The 17454-nt window shown below is 47.3% G+C and overlaps 1 protein-coding gene across 1 annotated transcript in view; it reads right to left on the bottom strand.

The window, feature by feature from the left end:
• Positions 1–3186: 3186 nt before the first annotated feature.
• The window catches only part of Hipk2 (homeodomain interacting protein kinase 2), a 158439-nt gene continuing 144171 nt past the window's right edge, over positions 3187–17454 (bottom strand). The window contains exons 13-15 of the mRNA XM_015493889.2: positions 9395–9642; positions 4300–4460; positions 3187–3543 (exon numbers count right to left, since the gene is read on the bottom strand). Coding sequence (XP_015349375.1) covers positions 3187–3543; positions 4300–4460; positions 9395–9642 — 766 coding nt within the window. The remainder of the gene's footprint in view (positions 3544–4299; positions 4461–9394; positions 9643–17454) is intronic.

The following is a 17454-nucleotide window of genomic DNA, read 5'->3' as shown; positions in this document are numbered from 1 at the left end:
AAGCTAAGCGTTCCAGGGTCAGTGCACCCGGCGTCCCTGAGCCCAGAAGCTGCCTCCTCAGGTGGCCTCCCAGGCTACTGGAAATTAGAAAAATATATCAATGGCGATCATGCTGTCCAGGGCCTCAGCTGGGTTTTGCAGAGGAAAGGCCTTGACTCTTCACACTTTGCTCTGTGGTAGGTCTTCCTCAGTGGCTCTTTGTGGAAGAAATGAAAGAAACAATCTTCCTAATTTCCAGGGCTTTTCTTTCTTTCTTTTTTTTGTCTGACAAAATCGGACATCTGTATGTCCCTCCAGTCTTCTCCTATACTCACAGATATAGTAAATTTAAGTATTAGAGAGAAAACACAAAGAAACTTGGACTAAATGTGCATTTAAAACCCTGACTAAAACAGCAATACGATGATAATGAACATAATTACAATGGCAATAACAAAAATAATCAGCACAATAACATCGACTTCATGAGCAGCATGGAACTTTCATTCCTGATCTGGAAGGAGAAAAGGAAAGAAAACATCAGGTGAAAGAGAGAGAAGCTTCAATTTAAGCAGACAAAAGGAAATGGAAAAACATTGGAAGTTGTCTTCCCCCTAAAAGATGAGATCTAGAAAGGGCTGGAACTGCACTGTGCCGGGAGTCCAGAGCGCTGCTCCGACAGGCAGACTGAGGCTCATTTTCAGCCAAGACTGGACGCCTTGTAACTGTAGGAGAGGATCTTGTGGGGCTCTGTGGCCATTTGGCTGCTGAAAGTCCAAACAGAAAGGTTTTCCAGGCTGGCGCGGCTCCAGCTCCGGCGTCCTCTGAAGGCCTGCGCCCTCGCGCTCTCAGCTGGCCTCTTCCTGCTGTCTCGGGACAGGCGCCTCCCCACCTCCAGCTGAAGCCACACTGACCTGGGCCCCAGGGAGCATCTCCTGCAGATCCACTGCAGCCCTGCCTCAGGCGGGTCCTTGTGGCACCACTGAGTGTGCCTGGCCTTGCACAGGTGCTGTGTCCTTCCTTCGGGCCCAAGGCCGGCACTTCATCCTCTCCAGTCCAGGGACCTATTTCTTTATAAGAATTTATGTTCGGGGAGGGGAAGTTTCCAGAGTTCCTTCACAGCTAAGAGCTAAGTACCGACTTCATTACTGAATGAGGGCGGATATCACTACGAAAACCCCTTTCACAGTAGATCGCTAGGGCCTGCAGAGTGAGGCAGCAAAGGCAAGGAGAAGGCCGAGGCTCTGACCCAGAAGAGCTCTTTGCACCTGGAACTTGGCTGAGGTGTCAGGTAAGGACTCTGCGTCAGGATCAAACAATCGGAGCCATCTGTCAAGCCCCGTTCTTGACCAGAGAGCTTCTGAGTGTCTACCTGCTTCAGAGTTGTTCCCTAAGAGCAGAGAGGACTCCCTTCCCATCCCTACCTGCTGTGTCCAAAGCCTGAGAAAACTTCCAGGATGGAGCCAATGTACATAGAGGGTGCAGGCCAGATTTCTTTGGAGACTTAATCATCTGTGAGAGTGTTTTCTCAAGTGCAGCATAGGACCCCTGGTCACCCTCATCAGCATCCCTCCAACCTCTGCCCACCAGACTCCTCAAATGCCAAGACCAAAATCATGTCTTGAGCAGACCTGGGTAATCCAAGGAAAGAATTCAACAACAAACGGGTTGGTGGTTGTCTATAGAGCTGGGGATCTGGCCAAATGGGCAGAGCAAAACAGCGCCCAGGGAGCTGGTGGAGAGGGAAGCGTGGGGCGGGGCTGCGGACGCCAGGCTTCCTGTGGGATGGAGGGACCGGGGTGCAGCTGGGGTGTGTGTAGCCTCCTTGACTCCCTGCAGACGGTCGTAGGAAGGTGGTGGTGGGCCTGGAGGCTGTTGCTCTGCAAAGCGGACATTCTTAAAATCCCTGGTATCAGTGCCAGAGCTGGTCTGATGGGCAGAATTGGGCAGGGTGAAGGTGAAGGGTGGGGAGTCTCTGGGTATCTGCTCCCAAAGTAAAACTCAACACAAAGCATTCGGGTCATCAGATGTGCCCTCCCACCACAGAGCCCCGTCACTCTCAAGTCCATGGATTCTCCTTGAAGCCCTGCCAGCAAATAGCCCAAGAAGGACAATGGGCATGGGGAAAAACAACAACAAAAAGAACCAAAAAGGAAAGACCCGAGTGAATGTTCCAACAGCGCAACAGAAGAGCTGAGGTGGCCTGGATCAGCTCGGCTGGCTTCCTGGGGTGCCAGCGGGAGCCTCCCTACACCGAGTCTGTCTGTCGTTCCGTAAGGCACTAGGAGGGAATGATGCAAAAGCAAGACTGCGAGGGCTGTGACGCGGTGCCGAGGGACACAGGGAGGTGGCCTCCGCGCTCACACCCACGCGCCGGCCACACACGCTCGCTCACCGGGACCACTGCATTGGTTACACGCCTAAGTTATATCACTTTGTTTTGTGCAATTACACAGGAATAGTCTATTGGTATCGCTGGAGTTGAACACAAGGTACACAGCAAGGGCGCAGGGCTACATTCCACCAGGGTACCTCGACGGCGCCAGCCTGCGCTATGTGATGGGGTGGACTCAAAGGAAAATAGATCTTCAGAAACGAAAAAAAAATCTCAAGTTTGTAACACACATCGTTAATGACATCTGAGGAATAACATTGCTTAGGGATTTATCCAGAGTGCTCAGAAGAGAAAACCCGCCCCCTCCCACGGAGTCTCTGGTCAGCCTGGCCGAGCCCATCATTTCTGATAAACAAGCCAGGGCTGGGCTTCGCCAGCCCCCCAACCCCCAAATCAGCCTCTCAGGCCATGGCCTGACTATGGAGGGGTGTTGACCCTTTAGCATTCTGGAAAAATCCCTAATTCTTATGTTTAATTAATTAAAAATCTATTGGATTTCCATATCAGGTGTCCCTGACAGCAAATTCTTCAATGTTATTCGCTGCCATATGAAAATAATCTTTTGAAAAGTTCATAGATAAAGTTCTTCAAAAACTGGGGCCCCTCGCTTCTGGAATCTTCCCGTGGCTCTCTTCTTCTCCTTTCCAGTTTGGTGCAGAATGGGTTTGTGAGCTGTTTTTTTTAAATTTTTTTTTTTAAATTTTTTTTTGTTACTGATGTTTTCTTTTTTTTTTCTTTTTCTTTTTTTAAAATAAAAAGCATAGATTTCCCTCTCCTTAATCCCTTCCTTTCAAAATGTTCTCTTCTCTGCTCTAAGTCCTCCCACTTCCTAGTTCAAGTTTCATTGGTGTCCCGTCCCTCTCCCCTGCCCCCGTCCCCTGCCCCCCTNGGTAGGCAGTGTGCTGCACGGTGTGGCGAGCCGAGCCTTGGGAGGCCACCAGGTGGGCCACGGTGCCAGTGGAGCCCAGGGCTGCAGGCGCTGTGTAGGTGTAGAGGTGAGGCTGGGTGGGGAGGTGGGCGGCAGCAGCGGCAGCCAGGTGGGGGTGGACAGTGCCGTGGCTGGGGCTGTTGTGTGGGAAGGTGTACGGAGCCTGAGCCATGGTGGGAGTGATGTAGGCCTGCTGCCGTCGATGGCTCCCGGTGCGGTCTGCGGCCATGTGCGGCTGGGCCTGAGAAGAAGCAGCGAGAGGGGCTGCGTCAGGGGAGGAAGGGGAGGCCAGTGGGGAGGAGGGGGGTGAGGAGAAGAGGTGGCAGGAGGGACAACAGATGCTTCCCTTTGTGTGGTGACAGTGAAAATAAGTTTGGACTGAGAAAGGGACATCTGGCCTGCCGTGCGCAGGCTGGGATGACACAGAGCAAGCCAGGACAAAGGCAGTGGGATGTGAGGTGTCAAGAGATCCTGTTTTGAGGGCGACTACTTCCTTACCCACTGTGAAATCTCAGACTCTTAAGACAACTCTGTTTGAAATTCTATCAGTCCAACCAAATAGCCCTCTTTCCCCTCGAGAACCTAAGCCGCCGTGACACGTGAGATCCTAGGCCATTCTTTTCCTTGTTCTGTGGAATAGGTGTGAGGTTTCCTTCCCTGCAGTAAGGAGAAAGCCGGGCTGTCCCTGCTGGCCCAGGCTGCTGGGCAGGACACTGCGTCTACCCTCTGCTGGGCTGAGACAGCACTATATGGGGCCTCTTGTGTTATAGGTGCTTAGAACATCAGTCAAGTCACTTTGGGCTGGCTCTCTGTGGCCCAGTGGTATCAGCTTCCCCAGAGATGATCCAGGGTGGAAAGAAGCCGCTGGGGTCACTCAGGAAACTTCCTGCCACCACTAGGGGAACCACAGGCCCAGGAGGTGGCGAGGGCTGCCTCCATGACCCTCTCTGCAGCTGAAGAGTGGGGAGCTGAGGCGATGGGCCTGAGTGGGGCTTACCTGACTGAGATTGAGGGGCTGCTGCTGCTGGAAATGGGGGCCTGGCCGCTGCTGCCGGTAGGCGATGGCTCCCGACGAGCTCCCTGAAGAATGACCGCTGGTAGAGGTCACATTGCTGGAGGACTTGGACTTGTAGGAGGACGAGTGGTGACTGGTGTTGACTGTGGTAGGAGGAGGAACAGGTCACAGGTCAGTGGCGGCTCCTTGGTTGACTGGAAGATGTTCCCACTTCAGGTTACAGTGGCCTTCTCAGGAGGACACGTCCCTGAGACTGGCCGTGCAAAAATCAGCCTCAGCCCCCACACTCAGTCTTGACTTTGGAGTGGCAGCTGGGCTCGGGCTTGCTCCGTTGGTCAAGATAAGATGAATTCACTCTGGGACTAGCCCAGGAGCTGAACATGGTCAAGTAGTTTCCTTCCCTGACAAGGGGGCTGCAAAGATGCAGGAATTCTACCTTGCCAGCAGGGGGTGCCAAACCCCGGGAATCCTGATTCTGGCCCAACAACTTAAGGTGGGTGGAGAATCTGAATTCTAACAAGCCTCCAGGTGCTGCACTGCTGCTGGCAGGCGGTCCCACACTCCAGGGGCTCAGGGGCTCTAGGAATGGTGGGCTGTCACCTAGGTAGGATGGTTCTGGCTGGGCAGCCAGAGGGAGTCAAGGAGCCTCTCCAAAGACCAGCTGTCTTAATCAGCCAACAAATAAGTTTGAGCTCCTGCTTGGGGTGGGCACTGTGACTATTAGTCACCCGGAATGGATGAGGTGACAGCAGGAATAAGGAAGAGGCATCACAGATCATAGAGATGGAAAGGGCCAATATGAGCAGGCCAGCCAGGAAGGCATCTGCAGCCTGGGGTGGGGCTGGGGCGATCTGATTTCCCTGCTGGTTGGGACAGGTTGGGTCCTCAGTCTAGCCAATCTCAATCTAGAGATTGGCTCACATTGTTCTGTGTTTGAGCACTTCATGCCTGTGACTTGTACTTAGTGACTCAATTTTCATTGTTAAGTTTTTTGGAATACGACTAAAATACTTTTACTACCTTAACTTTCTATGGAGGACAAGTGTATTTCTGTGATTTATATTTTCTGCAAACCTTGCTGTACTCAGAATTACTATCTGGTAACACTGGAAAGAATAAGAAGGGTGTAAGAGAAAAGAGAAGGAGAGATCTGGACAGGTCTTCAGTGTGCTGTGGTGCTGGTGGGGAGCTGAGACAGACACAAAGTGACAGAAGGAATCAGATAACTGAGTCTCAAAAGACAGGGCCTCATGCCCTAGAGGAAAAAAACTAGAATGAAATGAATAGTACAAGAGATTTCCATGAAATAACTCATTTTTGTCAGTTTTGGTGATGAGCAATATGTGAACACCAGCTCCTAGCAGGTGGCTTGGTAAAGCACAGGGAAGGACTGCCACTCGCTGGACCTGGCAGAGCGCAGATCTAGTGTCACTGCTGGCGTGCTCCTCAGCGTGTCTCTAGAAACCAACGAGAAGCCCTGTCTACCACAGATGCATGAACGTCAAGATGAAATAACTGACAGGTAACATGGATCCCCTTGGTACAGGGGATCCGGTCAGCTATCAAAACACTGTCTCCTTCACCTGACTCCTCAGCATGAAAACTGCCCATTTTGGGGAAGGTGCCCGAAGTTGGTGTTCAAGAGAACCATGAGGGAAGAAGTGGCAAGAGTGTAAAAAATCAGTTCTTCATCTCAGGCTGTGTGGCAACAAGAATCCAGGAAATTTTAAGTTGGGGCCTGAGCATCTTAGGCCAAAACAGAAGCCTATCACTGTCTCAACTAGGTATCCCGTTGCAACTGGTATAAAACTGGTGAATCTGGTCATTCCTGGGAGAGAGGGTGTTAAATATTAACACATAATAAAGATCAGGCGTTTGAATGAATTAGATTGGGCCAATTCTGTGACAAACCCCCTGGGTGACGAAATCAAAGTCAAAGAGAGAAGCTTGAAGCTGGGGCCAAGCACAAGAATGCGGATCAACTGTTGATGAAAGGAGAAGAGTACCTTCAAAGGGCTTCGCTTCAGTAGAAGGGCAAAGGGGACTGGAAACCCAGGGACAGGGCACACACTGAAGGCAGAGAGGAACCTCCTGCCACTCAACACAGGTCCAGAGTGAAAGGAGAGCCGCCTCAGTAGAGTGGAAGGTGGTGGGTCCTAAATAGAGGCCCCCAATCCAACTGTGTATTGGCACCCAGGGCCCCTCCTACCCACCCACCGCTTCAGAGTCCCTCGGGTGGGTGCCTGGGAATTGGCATGTTGAACTTCCCAGCCATCCAGAGCCATCCTGGCCCCACAGAGCAGACCTGCATTTGGGAATCAGGTCCTGATTCACTGTGCCCAATCCAAACCCAGTTAGACCCTCAAAGGCCCCCCCCAAATTGCAGGGGAAGAAGGGGCTTTTGTGGTCCTAAAAATAGAAGGCTGCGAGTGCTGGCCATTAGGAGGGCTTGCTTCTCTTCTTCCCTCAGCCAGGTGACTGTCTACCCCCTTCCCTCTCTGCAGCAGATCGCAGGCTGGGCTTGCTGCTGGGCCCAGCTCTGGATCACTCTCTGCTCCTATTCCGACTTCCTGGACATCTTGTGGTTATTACATCTGAGGGGGAAACAATGAGCCGGAGGGATTTACAGCCTGAGTCTGCAAGTGACAAGGTTACTGAGCCTGGTGTTGTGCCTGCTACCATCGTTGTGGGAACAGGAGACAGGAGCTGAGTCAGAGTTGGTCAAGCTGTTAGAGCAGAGAGCCCTGGATAAAGGAGGGGTCCTGAAGGGACCAGGAGATTCATGCAGCAATTCTATCTACAGAGATCAATAAAGGGGCAATGGGCTTATGATGGAGGATGGTCTCCTAATGTAGGTTCTGGATTGTAAGGGAACATGGACTTTTCTGCTCATACCTAACCCAGTTACTCAGGGATCCCTTTGTTCTGGAAACAGCCATCTGTGCCCTATCTATACCAGGTGAGGGAGCATGTGCAGCTTAGGTGAGCTCTAGAGCCAGACCCTGGGAGGCCTGGACAGGGCTTTGGGCCAGTTGGATGCCTTGATGTGTTTGCTAAACTTTTTTTCACTTGTAAAACTAGGAAAACGGCAGTATCTACATGCAGGGCTACTGTGAGGGTTAGAGGGCCGCCACATGCAGACTGCTTGCTGCCTGGCACTCCCCACCAACGCGTGGTGCCCTGCAGTCAGCATGCATCAGCTGCATTAGCCATCACTCATGTTGGTTGGTCTACTGAACACTGAGCCCTGGCAAGAGCAGATGCACAAGGAACAGTGCTTGCTCCAAACTAGGAGGGTCAATACGAGGCTCCCGGAAAGGGGAACCTGGGAGCCTGGGTGTCACTCGGCCCATGTTGGGCAAAGGCTGCTCTAGAGCACAGGTGTCTGGCCTCTGGTGGCTCAGGTGCCAGGAGTTCTGGCTCTGGCCTGCCTGGAACTTAATTGTTGAACTTTCCCTCAGTCCTGCATCCTTCCAATATATTCTTTGTCTCAGGCCAGTGGAGAGTTTATTCTATTGCCTTCCAGAAGATCCTTAACCAACCCCCCAGGGCCAATGTGAGAAATCCTCAAGGACCTTCTGATCCAAGAACCTTGGAAGGATGGTCTGTGAGGAACACACTGTTTAGAAACAGGGTTCACCCTGACCTGAGTAGGCTCATGGAACTCTGAACCCTCTGATGCTGGGGGCTCAGGCCCGGGGTCAGAGCTGCAGCAGGTGTGTGCCTTGGCCTGTGCAGGCCTCCTGGAAACCAGAAAGCTGAGGAAGGCTGCCTTCCAGGATCTTCCAAGCCTAGGATGACTTTACAGACAAAGGATCATATTGGTTTTGAAAACTTCCACCAGCTGGAAGGGCAGGCATAGTCCAAGAGGAGCACCCTCACCCCTAGAAGACTCCCCATGTCCTGAGTTCAATCTGCAGCTGTAGGCCTTCCACAAATCTGTATTTAGTGCCAGGTGCGGTGGCACACGCCTGTAATCCCAGAGGCTTGGGAGACTGAGGCTGGAGAGTCACAAGTTCAAAGCCAACCTCAGCAACTCAGCAAGTCCCTAAGCAAGTTGGCAAGACCCTGTCTCTAAATAAAAATATAACAAAGGGCTGGGGATGTGGCTCAGTGGTTAATTACTCTTGGGTTCAATCCCCAGTAACAAAAAACATGTATTTAGAGAATTAAATAATGATACAATGGGGCTGGGGTTGTGGCTCAGCGGTAGAGCATTTGCCTAGCAGGTGTGAGCATTGGGTTCAGTCCTCAGCACACATAAAAGAAATAACTTAACATAAAATTATTGTGTAGGTCTACAACTAAAAATATTTTAAAAAATAATAATATAATGTGCACTGTGACAGAAATCATGTCCTTTTCAAATACTTAACCTTAAAAATGTTGCTTCCTGCATGGTTTCCACCAAAATATCTTCCTGGGTAGAAATGCAGATCATGCAGATTTCTTTTGGTTAACTCCCCAAATTCTTCCACAGTGAGCCCGAGCAAGGGAAAGCTGGAGAGGGGCTGCTGTGTCAGTCTGCAGTGAGCTGTTCGGCTGAGGGGTGAATTCCCAGGCTTGTGCTCGGGCCCAGTTCTCAGGATGGTCATTCTCTCAATAAAGCCAAACATCACACTTGGGAGATTTCTCCTCCAAAGGGGGAATTTTGAGGAGGGGCTCAGAAAAGCCTATCTGACCCTTCGCTAAAAAGACTTGGAGAAAGTTCTTCCTACAGGGGACACATGAATGACCAGCATAGGCTCCTGGCAGGGAGCGATGCTTGACATCAGTTAGGAATGCCCCGCACCAGGTGTCACCACAGACCGTGGATAAAGAGCGGGAGGCTTTCACTTCTTATTTACCAACCTCGTTGAAAGCAGAGCCACTATGAAGGTGGCAAGGCATTAATTATAGAATTAAAAAAGGAAAACTCTGCTTATGGAAGGTGAATCTGACCTATATGAATCTGACTTTGACCATGGGTGATAATGGAGCACTTGCTATTTTACTAGCGCTCACGTTCTTAGCAGTTAGAAAACAAGAAACGCAACCTCCAGAGAGCAGTTTCCGGCCTGCCCTGGCCCCAAGTTACCTGGCCCCAGGCTGTCACATTCCACCAACACCTCACTGGCCTGGGTCTTCAAGGGGGGCACGATGATGGTTCGGGGGTTGCCAGTACAATGATTCTCCAGGGTCCCCTTGCTGTCAAAGGCGTTGGTGTTATTGTGCCCGGCGCGCTGCTGCACAGAGTAGGGGCTGGTGTTGCTGGAGGAGTCCGAGTAGGGAGAGTCGTGGACTGTGACGCAGCTGATGACATTTTTTCTTTGCTTGGAGACAGTGCTGCGAAGGCAAAGTGAGAAGAAGAACTGTGAGAAGGTTGTAAGGTGAGATGCCATACAGCATTTCAGGGACTCGCCATGTGAAGCCCCTTGCTGTACCCCAGGTTCACAAATGTCACCCATCTAACCACTGGCAAGGCATGTGTTTAGGAGGAGGAAGAGGCTTCTGCTGGGCTTCTTGGTGCTTCTGGAAATTGGGAAGTGAGAAGCTTCTGGGTAACCCTGGGCTCTCCCCCGTGTGGCGGCTCAGCAGAGCTGTGTGGCAACTCCCTCTGGCCCACCAGCACGGGCTATCTGAGTAAGGAGAGAGAACCTAAAGAACTGGCAACCTGAGACTCAGTCTGGGAGAACAGCATTGGAAGAAAAGCAATCATAAGCGTAGGCTTGGGCCTGTGAGAACGAGAGAGCTTTAGCAGGAGGCCACGGGTCACCCAAGGCACAGCACTGCTCTGAGAGTATGACCCCCAGCACAGTGCAGGAGTGCTGAGAAAGGGCGAGGAGAGCTGGATCTGGTGCCCTCTGTGGGGTGACTTGGTGGGCAGGCAACTGGGACCCCCAGGAGTCCCCTGCTTAGGGGAAGTCTGACCATCCTGCAGCTTCCCCATCGCCTGGGCCAAGATCAGGGAGGAGATGGTACTGCACTAGGGCCTGGTGGAAAGGCTCCTGCATGCTGAGGCGGGAGGAAGTTGCTCTCAACCCCTGGGCATCTTCTGTCTGGAACTTCATCTGCAGCAGGGTGGAGCTCGCGTGGGATGGCTCTTGGCCAGTACCTTCTGTTCAGAGATATTTACGTTAGTGTGGTTTCTCTGGGAATCAGTCCTACTGCCTCCCAACCTAGGGAGAGGGTTAGGGTGATGGATGTGGGACTTATTGCTTATCGTGCAAGGTTTTATAAATGGATGTTCTATTTTTGTATACTGATCATTTGTTTTTCAGAAATAACTGCCAAAGCAAGGTGGTCAGTTTCTGGTATTTATAGAGCCTGACGGACTCCCAATGACCCCCAAGGAGTCTTGCCCAACATCAAAGGCCCAGGCCAGACCAGTCTCTTTTCAAGAGGAATTTCTGCTACTCGAAGGGAAGCATGGAAGTGGGCACATTCAATGGCCCGGGGTGTCCAGGCAGAAGGCAAGCAGAGGAGGCTGGAAGGGCTGGTATTGTAAAGGCCATGCGAGGGCCTGGTCCCTGCTCCTGGTATCCAGCACAACTGACATCTGATCTGGATAATTCTTCCAGAGGCTGTACATGGTGTCCTCTCTGGCTCTGAGCAGAAGATCCCTAAATGGGTCTGTGGGTAAGAACATGGGCCAGAGGCCTCACTTTGGTATGTGCTGAGCAGGGCCTCCATAGCTATTCAACCTCTCTGGGATTCTTCTGCCTCCTTAATAAAACGTGGGTAAGAGCAGTAATTATGGGCTGGGGTTATATAGTTCAGTGGCAGAGTGTTTGCCTGGCACATGTGAGGTATTAGGTTCAATCCTCAGCACCACATAAATAAAATAAAGGTATTGTGTCCATCTACAACTAAGAATATTAAAAAAAAAAAATAGCAGCTATGCCAGAGATTTGTTCTGAGAACCAAGTGAGAAAATAGAAGTAGAGGGCTTGGAATAGTGCATATGCATGCTACAGGGTAAGTATTCCATAAAAGTTCTAGGTTGAGTATCCCTAGCCCCCAAATCCAACATCCAAAACCTCTGGAGTGCTGACATGATGCCAAAAGTGGAAAATTCAACACCTGATCTCAGGTGGTAGGTCACAGTCAAAATACTAAAAATATTGTATGAAGTTTCAAGGTACATTCAGGCCATGTATGTCAAGTGTATATAAAACACAAATAAATACTGTGCTTAGACTTTGCTCCCCTCCCCAAGATATCTCATTATGTATACGCAAATATTCCATAATCTGAAAGAAATCTGAAATCCACTTCTGGTCTTCAGCATTTTGGATAAAGGCTACCCAATTGTGCTATTTTAATTAGGATTACAAAAAAATTTATTTAGGCAAAGAGAATTCTAGTAGGGCAAGGACTAGCTGGAAAAGTTCCTTCTCTTCTAGCCTATGCAAAAGCCAGAAGATTGATAAGAATGACAGCGAGAAGTCACCAGTTAAGAATCACTGAGACCTATGCTGAGTGTGCAGGAATAACCTTACAAAGCAATATGATACATGTCTCTGCCCTCAAGATTAAAATCTCAGGGGGAGACTGTATGACAACACGACAAGTTAAATAGTGAAAGCTTTAAAATAAGCAGTTAAAGAGAATAATGGATGTCACAAAGTCTTCCGTGATTAACTGTCAAATGAGTCGCACAGATGATAATTGTTAAGAAATCAAAAGAAGGTGAGGAATGAATTGGCTGCATACATTATAGCACTTCCCGTTAACTTAGATAAAATAGATACATTTTAATTAATAAAGACCCACATTTCTCACTTGTAACAGTCCAAATGCTTAATCCTCTAAAAGCTAAACATAAAGTGACTATGTGACCCAGCAATTCCATTTCTAGGCATGTGCCTGAAGAGAGTGAAAGACAAACTGAAACAGGTATCTGTGCCAATGTTTACAGCAGTGTTATTCACACCAGTCAAAAGGTGGAAACGATCTAAGTGTCCATCAACAGATGAAGTGACAAAATGTGGCACATCCATACAATGGAGTACTCTTCAGTCTAAGGTTGAATGAAGTTCTGACACATGTTGCACTATGGATGAATCTTGGAAACATTAAGTGAAAGAAACCAGAAACAAATTTTGTATAACTCTACAAATATGAGATATCTAGAATAGGTGAATCCATACAGATAGAAAATAGATTAGAAGTGCCAAAGACCGGGGCTGGGGGCAGAGAGAAATGGGGAGTTATTGCTTTTTTTTTTTTTTTATATTTATTTATTTTTAATTTTCGGCAGACACAACATCTTTGTTTGTATGTGGTGCTGAGGATCGAACCCGGGCCGCACGCATGCCAGGCAAGCGCGCTACCGCTTGAGCCACATCCCCAGCCCCCGGGAGTTATTGCTTTTGAGTATAGAAGTTTTGGTTGTGGCAAAAAGAGATCTTGAAATAGATTCTGGTGATGGTTGTACAATATTGTGAGTATAATTGATGTCATCCAATTGTTCACTTAAAATGGTTAAAATGGGGCTGGGGATGTGGCTCAAGCGGTAGTGTGCTCGCCTGGCATGCGTGCGGCCCGGGTTCAATCCTCAGCACCACATACAAACAAAGATGTTGTGTCCGCCAAAAAACTAAAAAATAAATATTAAAAAAAATGGTTAAAATGGTAAATTTAGATTCTACATTTTACCATAACTTTAAAAAATGAATATACAAAACCCCCACTGAATTGTACATGTAAATGGGTGGATTATAAAGTATGTGAATTATGTCCCAATTTAAAAAGTCCATGGGCTCATTCCAAAATAAGAAAGCAAATGGGACCCAGGTCTCAGTGCCTGGGGTTGGAGAGTGCAGCAGGGCTCAATGTAGCTGCTGGGGGGAAGAGGAACTGCCATCCAGCGCAAGATTAGAAAATGGGGCTCTAGGAAAAGGTCCCCGAGCCTAGGAAGTAGGAGGAAGGAAGGTGCGCTGGAAAGCTGAGCGAGGCGGAGGAGGCAACTCCAGAAGGAACAGGGACAGGAGGAGAGCTGCCTTAAAAAGGCAGGGCCCAGAGAAGGCTGCAGCTGCTGGTCTGTGAGTACTGTGTTATGACAGGCTGTCACTCAAGGGAGCCCCTCCCCCCTGCACACAGTATGCCCAGGTTCAGGGAAGTGCTGGGAGCCATGACTCCATGCATTCCCAGTTCCCAATGGGATGCAGAGCCACCCTGTCCTTCCCTCAACTCTGGACTCTGGTCACAGTCACTTGAACACACGGTGGCTCCTCTGGCCATCTTATGAAAAGTGGACGTGTTCTATCGCAGGTGCATGCTCTGGGTGAAGACACCACATCAAGACAAAGGCTGGCTCCCTAAAAAGTGTTCTAGAAGCTGGTGTCCTCATCCTGTGACCCTGGACATCCAGTCACCTCCAGCCCATTCTGAAATCTACTAGGGAGGGTGGAAGAGATTACTCGTGGCATTAAAGGATCTACTGTGAGGGTCCCTTCAAGATTTATTATGCTGCCATGCCCAGAGGTCTCTTCTCTGGGCACAACATCAGTTACCTCAGACCTGATTTCCAATGCTATCTCCGTGGTCGCTGCCACTGAACCAGAAGTCTCCTGTCAATCAACCATTGCCTGCACCACTACTGCCATTGCTGCTGCCTCTGATTCTGCTGTTGCCAGCCTGAGATCACCTGGAGGTCTTCTTTCTGGGTGCTGCTGCCACAGAAGAAACCGCTGCCCCGGATGCAACTGAAGCCGACACTGCTGATGACCCCCAGAGATTGCCTGGTGACACTCCCCCACAGCTGCAGTTGTAGCTGCCACTGCAGCCACTACTGCTGACCTGCTGCCTGCTGCCAACAACCACCACCACTACAGCTGCTACCACCGCCTAGAGGACTGCTTCGGGGGAGACTCCAGGTTTGGTTGCACGTGGCTGCACCCATTTTGGGACATCAGCCAGGGCCTGGGGTCCGGGTGCTAGCAGATTTACCACCATAAAAGTCTCTGTCTGGGGACTCCAGCTGGGACCTGCAGGTCCAGTGTGGGGGTGCTTGCAGGTTTCAAGGCGTATGGGGTCTTTCTGCTGAGAGTGCTGTGGCCCTTGTCGTGCTGCTGCATCTCGGGGTTGCTCCTTTGCATAAGTGTATCCCTGGTGGTCTCTCTGCAAGTAGGAGCAGCATTGAGATCTTGGGACTGCAGTGTGGCTGAGCCTGAGGTATCTGAAGCCCAGATTGGTGGGATAGAGACTGGGTTTGCGACGGCTGATCGGGGTTTGGTGGTCCCAAGAGATGTCAGAGAAAGAGCTGAGAAACTACTGAATACTGACAGAGACAGTTCGACTTTCCAGCAAGATTTATTTTATTTTATTTTTTGATTCACTAATCTCTCTACCATATTTAGAACAGGATGTTTTTTATGCATCACTGTGTGGAGGACCATGACATATGAATGATGTTTTGCATTTTTGTTGTATTCTTATGTCTTTAATTTTTTCTCTTTATTCATATTCTTCCTCTCTTTTGTCTGTTATAGTCTTTCCTACTTTTCCCAAACCAACAGTCAATCTCTGTCAGCTCCTCTTCCACTCTTCCTGTGCATTTTTACATCTCACGTTTCTCTTCCTCCCTCATGAATATTACATACTACACTACCTCTGTTCTCTCATCTACCATTTGAAATTGTAAATCGTTTTAACAAATATTCTGTTTGTACTGTAGATAGTTACGGAACTCATCATTTTGGTTTAATGTGAGAAAGCAGTAGACGCCTTAGTGGGAGCTATTAGGTTTAAGGCTATATATTGTGTACACTGGGTGGGGCCTCACCAGTAAAGGCGAAGTGCTGGAAACCTTCAGGGACACTACAGATCTACAGAGCAGAACTTATCCTGCCTTAGATCCATACTTTTAGATGGGAAAACACACTAACAACATGAAAAAACAAGGGAATGAAGCACCCCAAGCAAACCAAGATGTTTCAATAACAGAAGCCACTGATAACACAGCAGAAGAAATGTCCAAGAAGGAGTTCAGACTGTATATAGTGGAACTGATATGTGAAGTAAAGGACAGTATAAAAAGTGAAATCAAAGAAAATAATACAGGAAGTGAAAGACCACTTCAATAAAGAGTTAAAGATTGTGAAAAAAATAAAAACCAAGCAGAAATTCTCAAAATGAAGGAATGGGCAAACCAAATTATAAATGCAATAGAAAGCATCATCAACAGACTAGACCACTTGGAAAACAGAACCTCCGACAATGAAGACAAAATATATAATCTTGAAAGTAGAGTTGAACATGCAGAGAAGATGTTAAGAAACCACAAACAAAACATCCAAGAATTATGGGATAACATGAAAAGATCAAATTTTAGAGTTATCAGAATAGATGAAGAAGCAGAGATAAAAACCAAAGGAATGCACAATCTTTTCAATGATATAATAGCAGAAAATTTCCCAAACCTAAAGAATGGAATGCAAAATAAAATACAAGAGGCTTACAGGACCCAAATGTACAAAATTATAGCAAACCCATACCAAGACACATTATAATGAGAATGAATAACACACAGAATAAAGATAAAATCTTAAAGGCTGGGATAGAAAAAAAATCAAATTACATAGAGGTGGAAACCAATTTGGATCTCAACTGATTTCTCAACCCAGACCCTCAAAGCTAGGAGGTCCTGGAATAATATATTTCAAGCTCTGAAAGAAAATGGATGACAACCAAGAATTTTATATTCAGCTAAATTAAGTTTCAGATTTGAAGATGAAATTAAAACCTTCTATAAACAACAATTAAAAGAATTCACAACTAGAAAACCTACACTATAGAGCATTCTCAACAAAATATTCCATGAGGATGAAGTGAAAAAAAAAAAAAGTGAAAACCTGCAAAGGGAGGCTCTACATTAAAGGGACATTCAACCAAATGAGAAACTAAGACAAATCAAAAACCAGAAATAAATCAAAATGACAGGGAATACAAATTATATCTCAATAATAACCTTGAATGTTAATGGCCTAAACTCATCAATCAAAAGACATAGACTGACAGGTTGGATTAAAAACCAAGACCCAACAATGTGCTGTCTTCAAGAGACTCACCTCATGGGCAAAGACATCCACAGGGTAAAGGTGAAAGGATGGGAAAAAGCTTATCACTCATATGGATTGTGTAAACAAACAGGGATTTCCATTCTCATTTCAGGTAAAGTAGACTTCAAATCAAAGTTAATCAGAAGAGACAAAGAAGGACATTTCATACTTCTCAAGGGAAGTATATATAAGCAGGACATAACAATTATAAATATTTATGCCCCAAACAATGGAGCATCCATGTATATCAAACAAACCCTTCTCAATTTCAACAGTCAAATAGACCACAATACAATAACACTGGGAGACTTTAACACACCTCTCTCACTACTGAACAGATCTTCCAAACAAAAACTAAATAAGGAAACTATAGAACTAAATAATACAATCAATAGTTTAGGCTTAACAGACATATGTAGATTATTTCAGATATACTTTCTTCCCAGCAGCACACGGCTCCTTCTCTAAAATAGAACATACCTTATGCCAGAAAGCAAATCTTAGTAAATACAAACAAAAAACAAACAAACAAAAAACAGAGATAATACCCTGCATTCTATCAGACCACAATGGAATGAAATTAGAAATCAATAATAAAATAAAAAAATAGAAGCTACTGTGACAAATGGAGACTAAATAATACACAATTGAAGGATGAATGGATAGAAGAAATCAAAGATGAAGTAAAAAATTCTTAGAGGTAAATGAGAACACTGATATGACATATCAAGATCTCTGGGACACTATGAAGGCAGTACTATTTATTCTTTTAATGAATGCATTGAGTGCATTCATTAAAAGAATAAAAATTCAACAAGTAATAACCTAACACTACATCTCAAAGCTCTAGAAAAAGAACAAATCAACACCAATAGCAGAAGACAGGAAATAATTACAATCAGAGCTAAAATCGATGAAATTGAAACAAAAGAAACAATTGAAAAAATGGACAAAACAAAATTGGTTCTTTGAAAAAAATAAATAAAAATAGATAAACTCCTGGCCATGCCAGCAAAGAGAAAAAGAGACAAAATTCAACTTACTAAAACACAAGATGAAGAAGGAAATATCACAATGGACATGTCTGAAACTC

Source organism: Marmota marmota, unplaced genomic scaffold (assembly GCF_001458135.2).
Source record: "Marmota marmota marmota unplaced genomic scaffold, marMar, whole genome shotgun sequence".
In the NCBI taxonomy this organism is placed as follows: domain Eukaryota; kingdom Metazoa; phylum Chordata; class Mammalia; order Rodentia; family Sciuridae; genus Marmota; species Marmota marmota.
Note: the sequence above shows the minus strand (reverse complement) of the source record. Positions and strands in the feature narration are given on the sequence as shown.